Below are 20,249 nucleotides of genomic sequence, written 5' to 3'. Positions count from 1 at the left end.
AATTACCTGTTCCGAAACAGCTCTAAATAAGCAGGATCCATCACGAGCTGTGTGCTTACGATAGTAACCTTGACCCTCCAGCCACTGATCCATCGGTCCTGTGGTTTTCGGATAACACCTTCTTGGAGCCATTATTTTGGATTCTCCTCACTATACCTTTATGAAAAATGACAAGTATTGCACAAATGACCACATTATTTCGCTACTGGAATGCTATTCTTAAGTAGGGTTGCCAGATTGTACTTTTCTTTCCATATTCTTACCTTTTTTAACTTAAAATTCGTTTCGTAATTTGAGGGTTATCTACGTTTTTTTTTTTCCACAAGCTAATTATTTTCAACATTTCTTGGAGCTATTATTTGGATTCTCCTCACTATAACTTTATGAAAAATGACAAGTATTGCACAAATGACCACATTATTTCGCTACTGGAATGCTATTCTTAAGTAGGGTTGCCAGATTGTACTTTTCTTTCTGTATTCTTAGTTTTTTTTAACTTAAAATACGTTTTTCGTAATTTGAGGGTTATCTACTTTTTTTTTCCATAAGCTAATTATTTCCAACATGGAATCTACTAATAATTAATAATAATAATTTATTTATTTAATCTGGCAGAGCTAAGGCCAGTAGGCCTTCTCTTCCGCCCAGCCAGACTCTAATTCTAATTGAATACAATTGGTTAGATAGTTAGTACATTAATATCTAGACCATAAAACAACATGAAAGTAAATCATGAAAGTTGGATAAGTAATGTTAGTGAGATAATAAACATTGGTAAGAAATAGTGATAATAATAATAATAATAATAATAATAATAATAATAATAATAATGAGATAATTTAAATATTTATTCTGTGACATATATAACCATTAAATATTGAGAAACTTGAAAGAACTATTATTGTTAACAAGAATTGTTAGAAAAATATTTCGTTAGTCTAGTCTTAAATTGGTTTGATGTCTGACAGTCCCTGACATTACTGACAAATTGCTTGGTTGGGGCTTTTTCCGAGGTTTTTCCTCAGCTAACTGAAGTAGAATTACTGAGTAACTTTCGGCATTGGATTTCGGACTCATTTTGCCATAATTTATTTAAATGTCATTGCCATCATTACCAAAGCTCAGATTAAGTTCACAGTACAGCATGCTGTATTTGTACAAGAGCACGACCCTTCAGCGACAAAAATCATTCACAGACTAGGGGTGATAAGCATAATAAGTCTCAGGCTGCAGTGCAAACCTTCAAGCCTCTCTTACAGAAAAAAATTGTCTTTTTTATGTGTGTCAATGCATTTGTATGCTCACGATAAGAATGTATGTATAGGCCATTCGTTATCTCGGGAAACCTACCTGCGTGTCAGGGGAAGAAGAGAGTGGTCTGAGAAGCTTTCCTCCCTTGCTATACTTCTACTTGCAGCTAGCAAGCTCACTTACCCCAACCATAAGATTTTTACTATATGCTACGATGCACACAAGCATTTGGTTTCACGAGGTAACAAATGACCTATAACTAGTCTTTTTTTTTTATTTTTTGGCAAGCATGTCTGAACAGCGTCCCAGCACCTTTCTTCTTCTGGTTTTTTTATCATGGAACCGAGACTGTGTTAATAATTATGTTTTCAAGATAATTTTTCTTTGAACTCGGCTTAGACCTTGAAAATCTTAAGTTAAAAAACAACGGAGTTAAAAACGACTAAATTCCCATGCACTGAACAGTAAACATCTCCCGCCTGCTGTAATATATTTTACATAGAGTTCCACCACCTTTTTCTCCAGAAAAAAAGCACTGCTTATAACTATCTATGAATTAGCTTATTTTATGGTCCTATTGTGCCCCTAGGTTCTGTAAATGTAGATCTAAAATGTTAAATATGTCTAAAACAAAGTTAAGAATGATAATGACCTGTTGTGGAGCTTCTGGTTTCATTTGTTTCAAATATGTTTTTTTGGTTAAGCGAGCGTTGAGCGACTTCCGCCAATTTTGGAATAGACACTGATGCACTTTGGCTAGGTTAGGTTAGTTTTAGGCTTTTATTATCCCGTCAAGATGAAGGTGAAAGCGATTGAGTGTGATTTTTTGTTTTCTATGTTGGCAGTTCAAGTGCGTCGGTGTCTATTCCAAAATCGGCGGAAGTCGCTCAACGCTCGTTTCTTCTTCTTTTTTTTTTTTTTTTAAACCTAAGTTGTACCCAACAAAATTTTTATTGTAAATGATTTCCTACGTTTTCTTATCTTAATGTTTTTTCTTTTTTCTTTCCAAGTGTCACAAAATTGTTTTGTTTACTTATTATTCTTTATGAATTGATTAGTAGGCCGATCTATCGAACCCTTATTTAGGGCGGCTTTTGTTTATACAAATTATCTGGAAAAAATCTAACTCCTGTTTGGTCATTGGTGCGATTTATTAACACCACCTTGTTTACTTCAAGAAATTCAATAAAAAAAATTAATTAAAGTAGCCTGTTTAAGCAAAAAAATGTTATTGAAATAAAAAAAGCTATATTTAAATTACGTACTTTAAAAAAAAATATTTTTTCCACCTTGACCTTACACCTTGAACAATTAAACAATCTTATTATAAATATGTACTAAATCCCTCGGAACTTCTATACTTTTTTTGTGAAAATCTTTCTTATTTTTCTAAAACAAATCTGGCAATCCTACTCTTTAAGAGTTAAGCATGGATACTAAAGAAGAAAGAGTAGGTACTACAAAAATGGAACACGTGTATAGGCCTACTTTCTCCTTACACATTATATGCAAGAACAAAGATAATTCAAGTTCTACGTAAATTATAAAATTGTCCTCTGGCCTATTACCTTTACTATACTCATTTTTCGGGGATTCTGTACGATAGGGACACATGGTGTTTTTGGACAAAAAAATTTCCTTAAAAGGCATGATTTTTAGCAGTATTACGTTTAAAATACACGAGTACCGGTATTTATAACGATATTTTTGTTTAAATACTAACTAGAACAGCTCGAAAAATAGGAAAAAGTAACGATGCAATATAACCTATAGGCCTAGGGCCTATTCCACTTAGCTATCCCCTCAGCTATATCTTGTCACAGTTCTCGGCCTCCCGTCACTTATCCACTCAAAATTTGTCACAGTCCTCAGCCTTCTATCATTTGGCTATCTCCTCATCTAAACACACTAATCTTGTCATTGTCTTAGACTTTCCGTATCCATCCCCTCACATAATCCACTCAAAATGTCATAGTCCTCAGCCTCCTGTCACTTATCTATACCTTCATTGCTGTTCTTCCTAACTCGAGTGTCATTTGAACTGTGTTCAATATAACGTACCGGTATGCAAGGATTATCAGTAATTCGGTAGAAAAGATTGGTCAATATGACGGACACCAATAACATCGAGGATCGGCGACAAGTTAGGTTTGGTTTGTTGCTTTTTTTTTGTATGCCTTGCATAGACGTTTTTTAGTAGGCATACCAAAACATGAATTAACCTAACCTGTCACTGATCCTTGATGATGTCTGCCATTTTGACCCACGTTTTCTACCGGATTATCTTGTATTACGAATTAAGTTAAAATGTTACTACTGAAAGATTTGCACACAAGGATCAAAAGCAGTTAGACTATTCGTAACGAGTACGTGAATACCGGTACTTGTGTAAAATTCTGTGCTTCCAATGTCACCAAGATGTTTTGCAAAATTAATAACTGCAATACATTTGTGAATGACCATTTGCAATTATATAATGAACTCGGGAAATAACTTTGTTTATAACGCTTAATAATAAAATTACCGTATTAATGGAGCCAGGTGCATTCACGTCGTACGACTTTACATTTGAATAGACCTACGAAACTTTTTTTTTAATGTAGCCTACTGGCTCTTGTATGTCAAAATGTTAAATTACTTCCTTCCATTCAACCACTGAATAACTGTAACATAAACCGAGACAAATATTGACAAAAATAACATAATATAACTACCTTTTGACACTATATACAGCTACTTCCTCCCATAACAACCGCCTTTAAGCTTATAAAATTTACTTCCGGTCTTTTCGATATTAAATATCAGTGTTGCCTAATTTCGTTGCTTCTTTGTAAACCACAAAATACGTTTTAAATATCTCTTCCACAATCTCGAAACTTTCCTCCACAGACACAAAAAATTCCCTCTACAATTTTTTTTTATTAGTAACTTGTCAGCAAAATTACAATCTGTTCAACAATATGAACAATAAGTAACAATGATGAAAGAATATTTATTGTTACAAAATATAACCCAATTCTAATGGCAAAGTTGCGTAATTCGATTTTGCGAAAATTATGGACGATTTTGGCTACTGATAATCAAGGCACACTCATGGTGGAATGTACTGGTGTGGTGATACCCACTCTGGAATTTTCTTAGACCATTCAAAATTTATCCATTCTACCAGTGTCCATACCAAATTAACTATAGTGCCTATCCACTTCCATAATTATTCTTGTATTTAGTGCCTGTTCTTCTAAGTAATCTCAGTAATCAGAAGTGTCTTTTTATAGGCTACTTCTATTTTACCTTCCACATTTGTGCTCCTTATATTATTACCGGCAATGTAACTAAATGATTCTGTCAAAATATCCTTTTGTGTATGTCAACGGAAGTAAAGCAGTGAACATACTGCAATTTTCTTAAAAACTCCCTCTACCCTAATTAATCATTCTAACACAACCACATACGAAATTTTACACTTGTATTTTCTAGACAGTACAAAATCGAATACCTACCATATGAAGACTATTTTATCTACATAAAGAGAATGTTTTGGTCCTACAGAATTGTATGTTATAGTTACAATTGGTTACTAATGGAGAAAAATTCACTCCAGTGCCGGAGATCGAACCCGGGTCCTCGGTTCTATGCACCAAGCACTCTAACCACTGAGCTACGCCAGAGCGAATTTTTCTCCATTAATGACTATTTCATGTTAATTTTGATTACTTCTCAGCAAAAAAAAAAAGCAAATTATAAATAAAGGAATCACCAGCATATTACAAACTTCCATCCAGCAATGTTGGTGTGCTCGAAGAGTATTACTTACCTTGTAACTGTTAATTATTTATTCTTAAACAGGAAAAATTGTTGCTGAAAATAGTTTGTTGCCACTGAATAACAGAGGAAAAAAAAAAGAATCAAGCATTTCATTTCCTCCTTGGAGTTATTTCTCTTTTAATTAATTGCACTATATCTTCTCAATAAAACAAGCTAAAATAAATAATTATTTTAGACACTTTGACCTTTGTCCTTTGCTAGAGAACACATTGGTTTCCCTTGGTTTTATATCTTTAATTAAGGGTAGTAAGTTAATATAGTTACCTTTAAGGGTATATGTACGTTAACGACCACAAATATTATCAGAAAATGCAGGCTCTAAATTTCTAAAATTTTATAAGAAAATAAACTCACAATTGGATAAAATTTACAAGGTACCAACCACAACAAGACTTATTAGAACTTAAATATCTGACAAAAGTATAAAAAAAGTTACTAATATTTTTCAAACTAGTTTTATCAAAGTACGAAGAAAAAAAAAAAAAAAACAATTCTGCAGTTAAATAATTTGGTAACCATAACATTGTTATGGTCTCTCTGACATCTTTAATATTTTTCCTGCATGTAATAAACACTTATTTCTGAAAAGTAGACTACTCTCAGACATGTAGAGTTGTTTATTTTAATACAATTAATTTTTTATTTGCCCTATATAAAATATATTAAAATTTACATAATGTTTTGTGACCTAATTTTTCTATTTTTGAAGAAATGGGCATTATTGTAGTCTACCTTTTGCATAAATGCATGTTAAATCAGTGTACAAAATTTCAGAATTCTATCTCTAATAGTTGTGGAGTTATGAAATAATATATGTGAAAGTTTTCAAATTTTGGAAAATTTAATTTAAAGTAAAAAGTGAATTAAAAAAAAATATTATTAGTAACCTATTTTATACTTTTATCAGATATTGAAGTTCTAATAAGTCTTGTTGTCGTACCTTGTAATTTTTGTCTAATTGTGAGTTCATTTCCTTATAAAATTTAGAAATTTAGAGCCCGCATTTTCTGATAATATTTGTGATCGTTCATGTACATATACCCTTAAGTATTTAAGTTGAATTTTCTCTCAGATATCTCTGAAATTCATAATGCTTCTAATTTTTTTATATTTAAGAGGACTATTTTCATTGTATCAGAAATTAATATAACACATTCAGCTCAAAAGCAGAAGACACTGCCATTGCTGAAAGTCCTCGTCAGACATACATAAAAATTATTGGATTCAACAGCTAAATAAACTTAAGTGGGTTCTGGAAGTCTTACATCTATTACCAAATACATAAAGTACAGTCTGTAACATTAAGTAGTGTACCATGGAGTTTATAGGATAGAATCTGAGGGAAATTAGAGGTAAAATAATACTGCAACTCATATTTTCAAAATCTGAAGCATCTTCTTTCCCTAGAGGAGAAAAAATGGATTTTCGTTGGATCTATTTTTATTTTTCTTCTTACATAACTTGTATGACAAGTATTGCATGCCCAGTGACTATGGAATAGGAATATATAAGTTCAACAAAACTCAGATGTTTTTACATAAATTTTATTCAAGTTACTGAATGACATGAAGCAATATTATACAAATACCATGTGCAAATGAAATTCTGGTATTACAATGTGCACTTACTATGGATTAAATTAAAAAAAAAAAATACTGACTTGTGGGTCTACATTTAATTTTCACAAATATTTGGGTGACCACATTATTCCTGGACAGTCCCACCAAATGACTAACGGAATTTGTATTTTACATTGCTATAATAATACGTTCTTTAATACCAAATACCAAACAAATGAAAAAAGCATACCATGCTTTTTAGTTAACAGAAAAACGTGACTCAAACCCACCCAATTAACAAGCATTTGCTTCTGAAACATTAAATCACCATTCATACCAGTACTCACTTATTTCCAAAAAGGGAATATATCCAATCAATTGTTTACACATACTTCTTAACTACATTTGTTAAGGATCTCTTTCGAAAAAGACATACGGAATAAGAGTGTTATTTAAGCAGGATACATTCCATTATTACAAAGTGCGGAAACATTTCAACCACTGTACTGCTCTGAAATGTACATTTCTTGCCCGATAAGTGTGATATACCCAATCCAAATGGGACTGTCCCAACCCAGCTAGGGGATACGGCACGACTGACAGATCTAGAACTTTTGAGTGAGGCAAATAACAGCTCAGCTCTGCCATAGGCGGGAGGGCTGCAATTCATAGTAAGGGGGATCTAGATGTGTCAGTCCAGCTGTACACTTATCCTACGAAAATGCATAGAACGCAAGTGCCATGGTTACTGTTTGAGTACAAAACCCATATGAAAATATATTAGGAATGTTCCTATTTCAACACGATAGTGCTAAATTCAAAATCAGTCCTAATTTAAAAGAATTTCCCCCTTATTTTGTAAAAATTTTCAAAATGGATATATAAAGCACTTTTTAAAAAGCTCATGAGTACATTTTCATACAAAAATTCAATTATCCTGACTGAATTATTCAACTGGTCTCGATTTAAAAACAGAATGTCTTGTATTTGCTGTTGATTTTTCAAGAACATTGAACATCCGTTATAGTTTTCAAATCACTTTAATAGTTCATTAAATAAATGCAGCATTTACGGGTTATACAAATTATTGACAAGTGTAAATGTATTCACTGCATAGAAAAACTTTATAACCATGCATTATTGATCTTCAAAATAACACACACAACACCAAGGCAATTCTAATGAATTAGAAAAAAGTTTTACTATAATTACAATATACGTAACATATTGCCATGGTGATTATCCAATACAAAATATGTGGAAGCACTCGACATACACGGTCAATGCATCATTCAAATTATTTTTCCTTCGTTGTCTAATGGCCGGATAAGAAAAATCTTAGTATCATTTTTTTATAAATAGTGACAGAAAATTAATCGAGCAGAAATAATAAACAAGATGATCCCAATTGAGCTGGTTGGTTGCTGAAGGACAATCCTTCTATGCAAGTTGGTTGAAAATTGCACCCGAAGGCTGGAATGACTTAGCAAGATTTATGCTTTCTTCTCTTCATCGATGGCTGAAATTTGAAGAAAATAAAAAATACTCATAATTAAGTCACACAACAGAAGAACAGAACAATTATTTACAAATTTATACATTTTCAGATATATCCCAAGTATGAGGAAGATATCTTACAAGCAAAATGTGAAAAACTGGCTGTTATTAAGTACTGGTACAGTGAAACCTCTTCTTACGGACACCCCAAGATACGGACACTCCTCATATATGGACAGATTTTTATGTCCCAACGAAAAAATATAGAAATAATGATAAATTTAACTCTCGTTTACGGACACTCTCAGACACGGACGTGGACAGTTGTTTCACAGTCCTAAAGCTTGCTTTACCTCCTGATTGCGGACAGAACTTGGATGGATTTCAAGACCTAATGTGTTACAAAAATGGAAAATTTAGTTTTGAGAACTGTGCAGAAATTCCTTAACATGAAAGAAGACAATAAGTGTCTCGTAGGCTACCATAGCCCAGCCGGGTACCACTTGTTAGCTAGAAGCGGATGGATAAACAAAATCATAAAATTTAACCTGTCTGATGGGTCCAAGGTTTCCGTGATCGTGAAATTGTATTCAACACGTGATAGGATTAGTAGGATTATTCTCTTCACTTCAATCAGTTGTTCTGTTTCGAGAGACATGGCACCTGAATGTAAAGGTTAAGTTGAAAACTGTAAATTACAGTACTGCATAACTGTAGACCTAGAATAAAATTGTATGGCACAGCACTGTATTTTCCTTTTTCGGTCTTGTCTACTGTAGTTCAAAGTTGCAAAGAATTTACTGTGGTACAGTAGACTGTATTTAGAATTAAACTACAGTAATACATTTCATTTAAAGTGTGAAGGAATACATAACACGTATTATAAATTTACTCTTAGATTGGGGAGCTTCTCTCCCAATAAAGGACACTTCCCAGATGCGGACAGATTTTTTTTATGTCCCTTCGATGTCCGTAATGAGAAGTTTCACTGTATATAAATATTAAATTTACCTTATTGAAGTATAAAAGTTTTCAACATCCGAATATTCATTAAAAACTATTTGGGGGGGGGGGGAGACAATATTAATGTTATATGCAGAGACAGGTATTTATAGAGATTAATTTTATCATTTATGTTTTTTAATATTGATGTCAGCAGAGATTGTTGGAGATTGATTTGTACTCTTGGCGGAGATTAATCGAAATTTTGAAAAATACAATTATTTTGGAATTGGAGTATTAACTCAGTATGAATATTACTTTCCAAATAATTAACATTAAAAGTTCGTTGGATTCTGGTAAAGGTGCGGTATGGCCAATAGACAATATTTGTTGGATTGAGACTGTATTTAACACACATTCATTAAAAACGAAAAAAACTTGCAGCCCTCAAATTAACACTTTCAAATTATTACTGAAATGTTGAATTCTCCATCTTTTGATGTTCACTAATGTAATCAGAACACCTGGAATACCATTAATGTAGCCTACTTGGATATATAACAAACTCAAGTGGAAAAAAAAAAAAAAACTCAGAATATGAAATTTGCTATAAAATGACGCGAATGTGTTCATATTTCACTATTATAACTCTATTTCACGATTTGTCGCGATTGTTTTATCCGCATATTATTAATGAGAATCACTCAATTCGTGAATATTCGTAAAAATCTATTATATATCTAATATGTCGTGATTTTCGCGATCTCCATACGAATATCGAAAAATAAAATAACAGAGATTCATTTTCTGGCAGGAGTTATTTTCTGCATTTAATACTGTATAAAGATCAACATGTTAGTAGTATTCAGTATGATACAATAGAGGTGGTTTACTTATTTCTAAAAGGAATATTCTTTACTCCACTATCAGCTTTTACCATTATTTTACAATGCTATGGTCTAGGTTCTAGAAGTATTTGAAATAATTGTGAGGAACAATTTATATCAAATAATAACGCAACACTCTAGTGTGATGCAGCAATTTTGAAACGTAAAGAAAAGCATTTAGATATAAGATCCCTGTCACAAAAATTAGAATTCATAGCTTATACTAATACAATATTCACAAATTCCACAATTTGGGACATCTGGCCGACATTTACGGCTGACCACTAGGATCCAGAATACAAAGCAGAGGTTAAATTAAAAATATAATATGATTGCAGAGAGAATACTGAACAATGAGAAATTTAAAAATAAAGCACAATTTGATTTCGGAGAAACATGAGATGAAAATACATTGAAGAGTAATGAAATAAAGTATATATATATATATATATATATATATATATATATATATATATATATATATAACGTAGTATTATACAAGTGATTGTGTAAAATGGATAATGAATCTCTTAATATCATTAGACAAATTTTGTTAATGTTCTCGTTAGAAAAAAGAGAGAGGAGAATGGTTTTGGTTAACTTAAATTAAGTTCCCCTAGCGCCAAAAAGAAGTCCTTTTACTTCCCATGTATTAATATTCATTTTGTATCTCTCACTGAAGTGAGAGAATACATGGGTTGTAAATAGACTTCTTTTCATCGTTCATCATATATTACAAATCTATTCTAAACCTGACATTTTCAGTTACTATTTTGAAACCAATTAAACTGAATGATTAAAAATGTAAATTGGAAGTTTCTGAAGCATCAACTAGATGCAGTAACATATTCTTGCCTATTCCGGAAGAGTACCACTCCTCAAGAATTTCAGCATCCTTATCTATATCATATCTCTCTCTCTCGTTCTCCTCTTTGGATTTCCACTTCCCATTTGATCTAGCTACAAACATTCTTAATCATTCGGTACCAGTGGCACTAAATATTCAGCTCAATGCATCCTGCCGATTTCAATGTACAGTAGAACTTGGTTATAGTGACCTCATTTTGTGCGACACCTCGCCCATAACGTCAAATATTCTGTAGTCCAAACTATTTCCCCATAAGACATATGCTTTTCTATCTTGCTTAATACGACAAACGTATATGCTTCTACCTCGCATATAACGTCATTTTCAACCTCAGTTTGGAATACAATTTTCTAAGAACCAAAGTATTTTGCTGAAATCTGGCAAATCCTTTACTGTTCCCTTCTATCATAGACCTCTGGAATGCAGGCAGATTTCCCATCCCACTGTAACCTGTCCGAATTCATGCGGTATTAATGGTACCTGCATGCGGTCAGTTTCGACAGGAAGCTTTCACTAAGTGCACGCATTTTAACGCAGTATGGCCACTAAAAGAAGTGAGTGACACTTTAGAAGCCATTAGAATTGTGAATATTTCTATGAAGCTAGAGGAGGGAGCAGTGAAATTGCAACTGAAATAATGAACATAGAATTTAATTTAGAAAGTGTGTATTGGGCAAGTAGGAGACAACAGAGTAAAATGACTGATTACTTCACTCCTCAGTAAATAAGTTTGGTGAGTAATGAACAAACTGTTTTAATACAGAATACTATATTTATAATTGTACATGTATTTTATTGTGTTCATGGTATGCTTAAAAGTGAATACATAAATCTAAAATAAGCCTAATTATGTTTGTTATTTTTCATTTTCCACCTTACTAGACTGATAATATGAATCTCGGTTACTACGACACTCGTTTATAACAACATAATTTTCAAGGTCCCTTGGATGTCGTTATAACCAAGTTCTACTGTATTTAATTAATCAAGTCTCACTCATCATGTAACTTTACAAATTTAAAATCGTTCTGGTTAAAACCCATTTTGGAAATGAATAAGAAAGAAAACTAAACATTTTACAATGAAAACCCAAAGGGGAAAGAAGAATTAACAAAACTTCTGAAGATACTGGAAGATGAAATTCATTTAGATATAGAGCTAAATTCAAAATAATCAACTATACGTCTGTAAAGAGAGAAAATATTTATTCTCACAACATGACAGGCATTCGCCTATTGGTATGTTGAATTCTTTTCCTTTGAAGAAATTAGCCTTATTAGTAGAAAACCAACCTGAATCCATTGCAACCCGAAAGTTCCTAAGAAGCACAGGTAACTTCATTCTGAACATAACTTATTTACATAATTATAATGAAAACACGGATGCAGATAAATGCAGATGCTTTAGCAAAGAAGGGCAGCACTGCTACTTACAGACCTGTTACTAAATCTACGTTTTACTCTGTGAAGAGATTTATTAAATCTACATACTTAGACTTCAACAAACAAAATTTGATAACACAATCCCAAGGGAAAAAATGGAACTCTCTGCATCATAATCCACAGTTAATTCCCGATTTACCACGAAAATAGTCTGTAGCTGCATTTAGATTGGCAACAGGCCATGATTGTTTGGCTAAACATCTGCATAGAATTGGAATATATCAGTCCCCTAACTGCCCATTGAGCAACTCAAACCAAGAAATGGATTCGGAACACCTCAAAATCTGTGCTTCAGTGGCTGGCCATGATAATATCTTTGAAAAATATTGGAGTGCAAGAGGTCAAATGACTTTGTCAAACGTCTGGCATTAGAAAACAACAACAACATAATGAAAACACTTTCTAATAAAATACAGATAAGCTTACAATATATTTTGTTCAGACTGTACGAACATTGTAATAACTGGATTGCATATTTCAAGATAAGGAATAAGCTAAGGGCAGCGACACCATTAAGACAAGATAGTTGAGCTTTTGCAGCCAGTATGGCATGATTCTAGCACACTTTACAAGACCAGTGTTGCTACCTGGTCAGTTCTAGAGTAGAATTTAAATGTATCCTACTTATAGCAGGTTCAGCTGTGACTGAACTTCTGACATGGGCAAATCCACAGTCGAGTTCTTCAAACCGACAAACACGTTAACTTCCATACTTGTAGAACCATCTGCTTGCTATTCAAGTTTTGCTTGAAGACAGGCAGTTTGTCATAAAGAAACCTGGATTCAGCATTCCTCGAAAGTTGACCAACAAGCACAGGCTAGCTGATTTTATAACATTGCTTTAGTACACAACGTGCTAACCACTGAATGGAGAAAAATAATGTGATCCTTTAGTAACTTACAGGAAAAATAAAAAATAAAAGGATATGGCAATTTGCATAACTTTAAAGCTTCAAACCAAAACTAATTATATTCCTCTAAACTATAGAATGTCAAGAATTAAAATGGACCAAGGTTTCTCAAACTTATCCATATCATGAACACTACTGAATTTCAAATGTCTACAAATATTCAAGTGAAATGCACTAAATAGGTACAGTACTATAATTTTCAAGTTATGTTTAGAACAGTTTATTTCACAATATATTCACCAATCTTATCATACCATTTTCCATTCGCATAATTTCAACAAAATAAATTATACAAATATGTACTTGTAGGAGTTCCATTGCCAAAACAAAATCATGGTTTAATGAACTTGTAAACATTTATATGGTTAAGTGCTCTTTGTCCATTGTAGCAGCTCACGAATGGTGAGAAGATTTCTAAATTCTAGACAGGTTGAAATATGTAATATGTTTATTAACATGTTCTATTTACCTTCTTTTGTTGGCAGAGGATTCTTTTCTTGGGTTTCAGTATGCTTCAACTTTCTGGGATCAAAATTTTCAATTCCAGCAATCAGGTTCTGCTTTCCCCTTTCTTGCTCAATGGCTGAAAACATACGAGAATTAACGTTAAATTTTGTAAGTTTAAAAAATATATTATCATTATCATTATTATTATTATTATTATTATTAATTCCTACTTTTTATATAAATAAATGTAATAGCTCATTCAAAAACATGGCATAGTCTTTCTTTTTCTTACCCTTTACCAATATCTAATCCCTGAATTGAAATTGTAGTATAAATATTCAAATGTTATAATAAAATTAACAATGACATATAATGCTACATTAGTTACCAGCATAATTACGTAAAGGAGATAAAACAATTATGTATAGCAGAAGATTAGATCAACTCAGTCTCTTAATGATCAAGTACTAGCGTTTACTTATAACTACAGGAATGAAAATTATGTTCATCTACAATATGTTACAGCAGTGGTTCCCAAACTTTCTGAAGGCACGACCCACTTTTGGGAGAGACTTATTTGCGACCCCCACTATCGTACTATCTTAGTCCCATTCACAAAATAACATTGCAATCAGTGGATACCAACCAAAGTACGAATTTAAATAACAGTTGTTTTTAGTATTTTCCGGAAGAAATTCAAAACAATTACTAGTCATAAAAGGATACTGAATCCATTTTTATACAGTTGCGTTGTGAAGTGGCTTAAATTTAAAAAAAAAATAAATAAATAAAATAAGAGAAAACCCCACTGAAACATGTACCTACTGATGAAATGTTGAAACTATACCTTTTTTCTTCGCATAGCATACACCAGTTTTGCATCAAAAGAATACCTCGAGCTTGCAAAAGAAGCTCGACAATATTTACAAACTCGTATTTATGCAAAATGTTTCTCATCTACGATTGCCTTACTTACTGGCTTTTAAGGAACCCGGAGGTTCATTGCCGCACTCACATAAGCCCGCCATTGGTCCCTATCCTGAGCAAGATTAATCCAGTCCCTACCATCATATCCCACCTCCCTCAAATCCATTTTAATATTATCTTCCCATCTACGTCTCGGCCTCCCCGAAGGTCTTTTCCCCTCTGGCCTCCCAACTAACACTCTATATGCATTTCTGGATTCGCCCATACGTGCTACATGTCCTGTCCATCTCAAACGCCTGGATTTAATGTTCCTAATTATGTCAGGTGAAGGATACAATGTGTGCAGCTCTGCGTTGTGTAACTTTCTCCATTCTCCTGTAACTTCATCCCTCTTAGCCCCAAATATTTTCCTAAGAACCTTATTCTCAAAAACCCTCAATCTCTGTTCCTCTCTCAAAGTGAGAGTCCAAGTTTCACAGCCATACAGAACAACCAGTAATATAACTGTTTTATAAATTTTAACTTTCAGATTTTTTGACAGCAGACTGGATGACAAAAGCTTCTCAACCGAATAATAACACGCATTTCCCATATTTATTCTGAGTTTAATTTCCTCCCGAGTGTCATTTACATTTCTTACCGTTACGATTGCCATCAAAACAAAAGCGACAAATCTCCTTGAACTTGAAAATGATATCAATATGTGTTTCTAATATTTAGTCAAGATTTGAGAAGCTACACATTTATTGCATTGATTATTATTTTTTACTTTATTACTAGCACTTTTTTACTTTCATGTTAAACACTGTTTATTTTTGTGTTTTTAAATACAAAATTAATGTATAACAAAGCAATTTATTTATTTTGTAAATCATTTCGCGATCCCCTTCAGTTTTTTATACGACCCCCACTTTGGGAACCACTGCGTTAGTCAAATGCTTCTTCTGACGAAAGCAAACTATCAAAACTTCGTCCACCATGAATTTTACTGAAAATGCTGGGAACAGAATCACTGTAAGAAACAGTCATCTGAACTATATCTGGTCTCTCTTCATCTCAATTGAAATTGTTATTGAATTAATGTTAATAATTTCCATTCCAGACAATGGTTACACACAAAATTAATTAATATCGAAATGTGATTAATACTTAAAACATTGAGGAAACGCAGTCCTCCAGTCCTGTTAAAAATTAACATTCATTCAAATCTAGTTCCATTTTAAAATACAAAATGAAATAATTTCCTCACTCTCTCCAAATGTTAAAAACTGGTTTTAAATTCAAGAAAGATTAAGGTACAAATTCATTACTGCGATGTGTCCAGCATATGACAATCAAAGATGAAAATATGTCTAAAAATTCTACGTTATTCTACATTCTGGATGTTAATTTATTTACTCCTGTGTTGCATTTGAAAATCCAGCATCTTCAATAAAGCAGATAAAAACTCTGGATGTAAGAAATCATCCAACATGGGTCGTGTACTCCAAACAAGAAGCAGGTTTCAAGCCCACTCCATGCCACCTACCTTCTGGGTCTGGTAGTGGATTCTTTTCTTGAGTTTGTGTGGGTTTCATGGTTGTCTTGTCGAAGTGTTCAACTCCTTCCAACAAGTTCTGGTGGACCTTCTCTTGTTTGACAACTGATGGCAAGGCAAGCAAGATGCAAAGCCAACATAAAACTCATGCATAGAAGCAATACTATGCCTTCTAAAGCATGCTATCATAACACTTTAATTACCGTACATGTATTAGTGAATTAGTGTGGCAGATTAGCAAAATAGCAAATTACTGGCAAAAAGTGCATTAATAGTAATTCTGTAAAGGGGATATATTTTGACTGCTTATAGAATCTTTGTCGAGAATAGAAAACCACAATAATGAGTTTGATGTAAAAAGAATTTCTAACTTGTTTAAGAGGTTTTTATCAAACATTTTTACATTCGTATTTTATTGATTTCATTCTTTTGAGATAGGACTCAAGTTCCAATAAAACACATAAGAATAAGCATAAATATTTTTCAGGATTTTTAAAACAACTTCTATAATATCAAGCACCGTAAAGAGGGGTGACTTTGAACGCCAAGGTGACTTTGAACAGTAATTTAGCGCCTTTCTAAATTAAATGCTGTACCCTATTGCGATAAAACTGTTTAAGTTGTCAATAAACTAGTTCAGTTTTATCGCAGTAGGGTACAGCATTTAATTTAGAAAGACGCTAAATTACTGTTCAAAGTCACCTCGGCATTCAAAGTCACCCCACTTTACGGCATTCAATGTGAGTGAATTCATCGTATGTATGAAGGCATTTTAAAACAGAAAACTCTTGGTATTTGTGCGTAGTAATATCTTTCAATTTTTGTTTTGAAATACATTTCTTTTTAACACAGTATACCGGTATACTGCATTGCAGAGAATTCCAAACAGTGACATTAAAATGGAAAGAAGCATGCTGATAAAGACTTCCTGTACACATTTGCACTTCCTTCCGCACTAATAAATCAAGATTTTTCTGCCATTAGGCCTGAGAAATGAATATATACAGTATGTAACATTACAAAAGAAAGGATGATGATTTCATTGTTAAATCCAGAGCATTAGATACACACACATTACAAAAGAAATAATGTGAGAAGGAACATCTACAGTAACTCCAAATACTTTTAGAATTGGACATAGAAGTTAGAAAATTATGATTATAGATTAGATATTGGTGAAAGTTACTTGCATTAACAACATTGATTTTAACTCTAAAGCTCCAATATGTACCAAAAGTAAAATTCAGAATCTTATCATTAACATTTAAAATTAATTTACAGTTATTTCAGATGTAATTACTAGACCTCGGATTTTAGGTTAAGTGCCTATTTTTCTGTAGGGATAAACTGAAACTAGTTAAAATCTACACATTTTATATAAACTATGAACATTTGAAAGCGATATTATGGTGCCTAAAAAGCCTATTTTGCCCATTGAGAACTTTTTTAAGGTTTTAGAGTCTAAAATTGTCTATTTCTATTTGTTACGTATATATTTAAGTATGCATCCATTACTTTGGTACCATTGAGAAGAATTTTTTTTCACTTATAAAATGGTTCTGTCTAAGAAAAGGCAAAGTTTCGCAACAGAAAATTAGAGAAAACGTTATGTATTGCAATGCTAATTGTGAATAATGTGTTAATTGTAAATTCATTAGTAAATTAATTAATTTAATTGTAATATCAACAATTATGTATCTGCAATTTTGGAGTAATGAGGCTGATGAATTCATTAAAAATTACGTACAGGTGACTATAATAGTATTTAATTCATTACATACCGGTATTCATAATTTAAGACTTAACAAAAATAAAGTCTCTAGCCGCAAAAGTTTTCACCATGTTTGTCACTGTATATACCGTTATGCTTAATACTCACTAATTACGTGCATTTTTATAGTTACTGTAGTTTGTGTGGATAGAAATTACATTTTAGCCGCTTTAAATTGTATTTTTAGGTGCCTAAACCTGTTTTAGTGCGTATTTTGATAAATTCAAAGCCTATTTTAAGTGCCTAAAAGTCAGTTTTTAAGTGTATTAAAATATTAAAGATTTGATCAATTTGTCCTACAGAATAATATCTGTAATATTGACAATTAATATTTGAGGAGAAAAATTCGCTCCGGCGCCGGGGATCGAACCCGGGTCCTTGGTTCTACGTACCAAGCGCTCTGACCACTGAGCTACGCCGAATTCAATCCACAGCACCGGACCGAACTCTCCTCCTTCGATGTTTCCCTTTGTGGTCTGACTCCAAGTTAGGCATATACGTTGACGTTTTATGTCCAAGTCAACTGCCATTATACAAGGGGCGCACTCAACTGAGTGACTGTTTGGTGGGATTCCGCAGTTAAGTGCACAGTAATCTGTACAGAAATATGCACTGCTAGCTATGAGAATATTAAAGATTTTATGCTCGACCATGCCGAAATGTAGTAATTATACACCTGGTAGCAGACCTTTAATGCATGTCATTAAAGTACACCTACTCATTAAAGGTCAGGTCTTCCAGCCAATGACGACTCAGGTTACAACTGTTCAGCCAATGACAGGTCAGCTTTCTACCGTTATAAAACCGCAAATATCGATTATTCTCGGATATGCAATCGAAAGAGAATTAGCGAAAAGTCAGGAGGCTGGAAATCCAATACTGTCGCAGAAGATTATGTTCTGTTACTATAATAATTAGAGTTAATTGTAAATAATATTCAAATAAATTCAATTTGTCATCTCGTTTTTCAATGTCGAATACAATAATTAAAGTTATACGAAGTTTAACGGATTACACAAAGTCAATGACATTATTGTTCCTCGGAAAAAATCAATACTTTCGCGTCTGCGCACATCTCACAATTCACGACCTAGAACAAGGTCACTTCCGATCTTGTGAGATACAAATAAAATGTATACATCTGAATACTGTAATTTCAAGTTAGAAATATGGTCGAGCATAAAGAGTCGTATGAAACTCGTCTATAATGGTAATTAAGAAGCTCGTATGAAAATTATAAAACTAGCTTGCGCTCGTTTCATAAATATCCATACTCACTTCTTAATTACCTTCATTATAGGCTCATTGCATAATGTACTATTATCAATTTGTCCTACAGAATAATATCTTGAATTCGGCGTAGCTCAGTGGTCAGAGCACTTGGTATGTAGAACCAAGGACCCAGGTTCGAACCCAGGCGTCAGGGCGAATTTTTCTCCTCAAACATTAATTGTCAGTTTTTAAGTGCCTAAAATCCGAGGTCTAGTGTTCACTCACGACGACTGCATTCTATTTTGAACAGAATAATCTTACTTCGACGAAACAAGTTTCACTTCTCAGCTGCGAAAATTTATTTAGCACTAAACTGCTTCCAATTACAGGACTGATCTCTAATCTGCTGTAGTTCCTAAAGTACTTAAAAAGAATATGTATTTTACTTTCAAGTGGACTTTTAAAAATATCAATTTGTGCAGATTTTATATACAAGATAAGTTAATGGCGGAACCTTTCTAATAAATATTATTCAAATTTTATATGTTAAGTTTTCAGTAATAATCCACATTCCTCTGTGACAAATTGCGTGAACTACAGCTGAAACAAGTCAAAGAAAATTGCAGTAATTATCACTGAGATTACAAAGGCATGCAAGCAAAAGAAACCAAACAACAGATCTGATCTGCGTTGTGTTGATTTTTACAAGAAAATTCCGAAAAAGTGTCCATGATTAAGGAAATACAATCCATAAGTACATTCCTACCTTCAGATGGCCCTACATTTTTTTCTAATAGTGGAGCTGTCTATAAGATAATTTTTTAAAACAAGTAACAAACACATGTCAATTAAGTCAACACAAATTAAATTAACCAAGAAATGCATAAAACATCATAAACTTTGAACATTATCAAAATTACATGCAAATTTATTTTCATAATTTAGTGGTAAGGCTGCTGCTTAATTTAATGTTTTTATGGCTACCATAGAAAACATTTATCAACACTCTATTATATAAAATTACGTATATAATTGTGTGAAGAAGTTGCTATAAATATGTCATAGGCATATGATGAAAAATTACAGAACCAGAAGCAGTTTTATTGTTACATACTACAAAATTATTATCTTTCTCAACCAGTGCTTCCCAAACTTTTTTTTTATCGGAAAATA

At 32.8% G+C, this 20,249-nt stretch overlaps 2 protein-coding genes across 5 annotated transcripts in view; both read right to left on the bottom strand.

The window, feature by feature from the left end:
- LOC138708813 (deubiquitinase otu-like) overlaps positions 1–5,269 on the bottom strand; it is a 38,215-nt gene extending 32,946 nt beyond the window's left edge. The window contains exons 1-2 of the mRNA XM_069839011.1: positions 3,966–5,269; positions 7–156 (exon numbers count right to left, since the gene is read on the bottom strand). Of these exons, the coding sequence (XP_069695112.1) occupies positions 7–132 (126 nt within the window). The 5' untranslated portion in view covers positions 133–156; positions 3,966–5,269. The remainder of the gene's footprint in view (positions 1–6; positions 157–3,965) is intronic.
- A 1,335-nt stretch (positions 5,270–6,604) lies between these two features.
- cib (thymosin beta cib) overlaps positions 6,605–20,249 on the bottom strand; it is a 152,722-nt gene continuing 139,077 nt past the window's right edge. For 3 of the 4 annotated variants that reach the window (XM_069839007.1, XM_069839010.1, XM_069839008.1), the window contains 3 exons: positions 16,085–16,198; positions 13,652–13,765; positions 6,605–8,154 (listed from right to left, as the gene is read on the bottom strand). In XM_069839007.1, coding sequence (XP_069695108.1) covers positions 8,129–8,154; positions 13,652–13,765; positions 16,085–16,198 — 254 coding nt within the window. In that variant the 3' untranslated portion in view covers positions 6,605–8,128. The remainder of the gene's footprint in view (positions 8,155–13,651; positions 13,766–16,084; positions 16,199–20,249) is intronic. The other variant, XM_069839009.1, reaches the window with a different exon arrangement.

The sequence above is a fragment of the Periplaneta americana genome, chromosome 11 (genome assembly GCF_040183065.1).
Source record: "Periplaneta americana isolate PAMFEO1 chromosome 11, P.americana_PAMFEO1_priV1, whole genome shotgun sequence".
Lineage (NCBI taxonomy): Eukaryota > Metazoa > Arthropoda > Insecta > Blattodea > Blattidae > Periplaneta > Periplaneta americana.
This window is presented reverse-complemented; position numbering and strand designations above follow the sequence as displayed.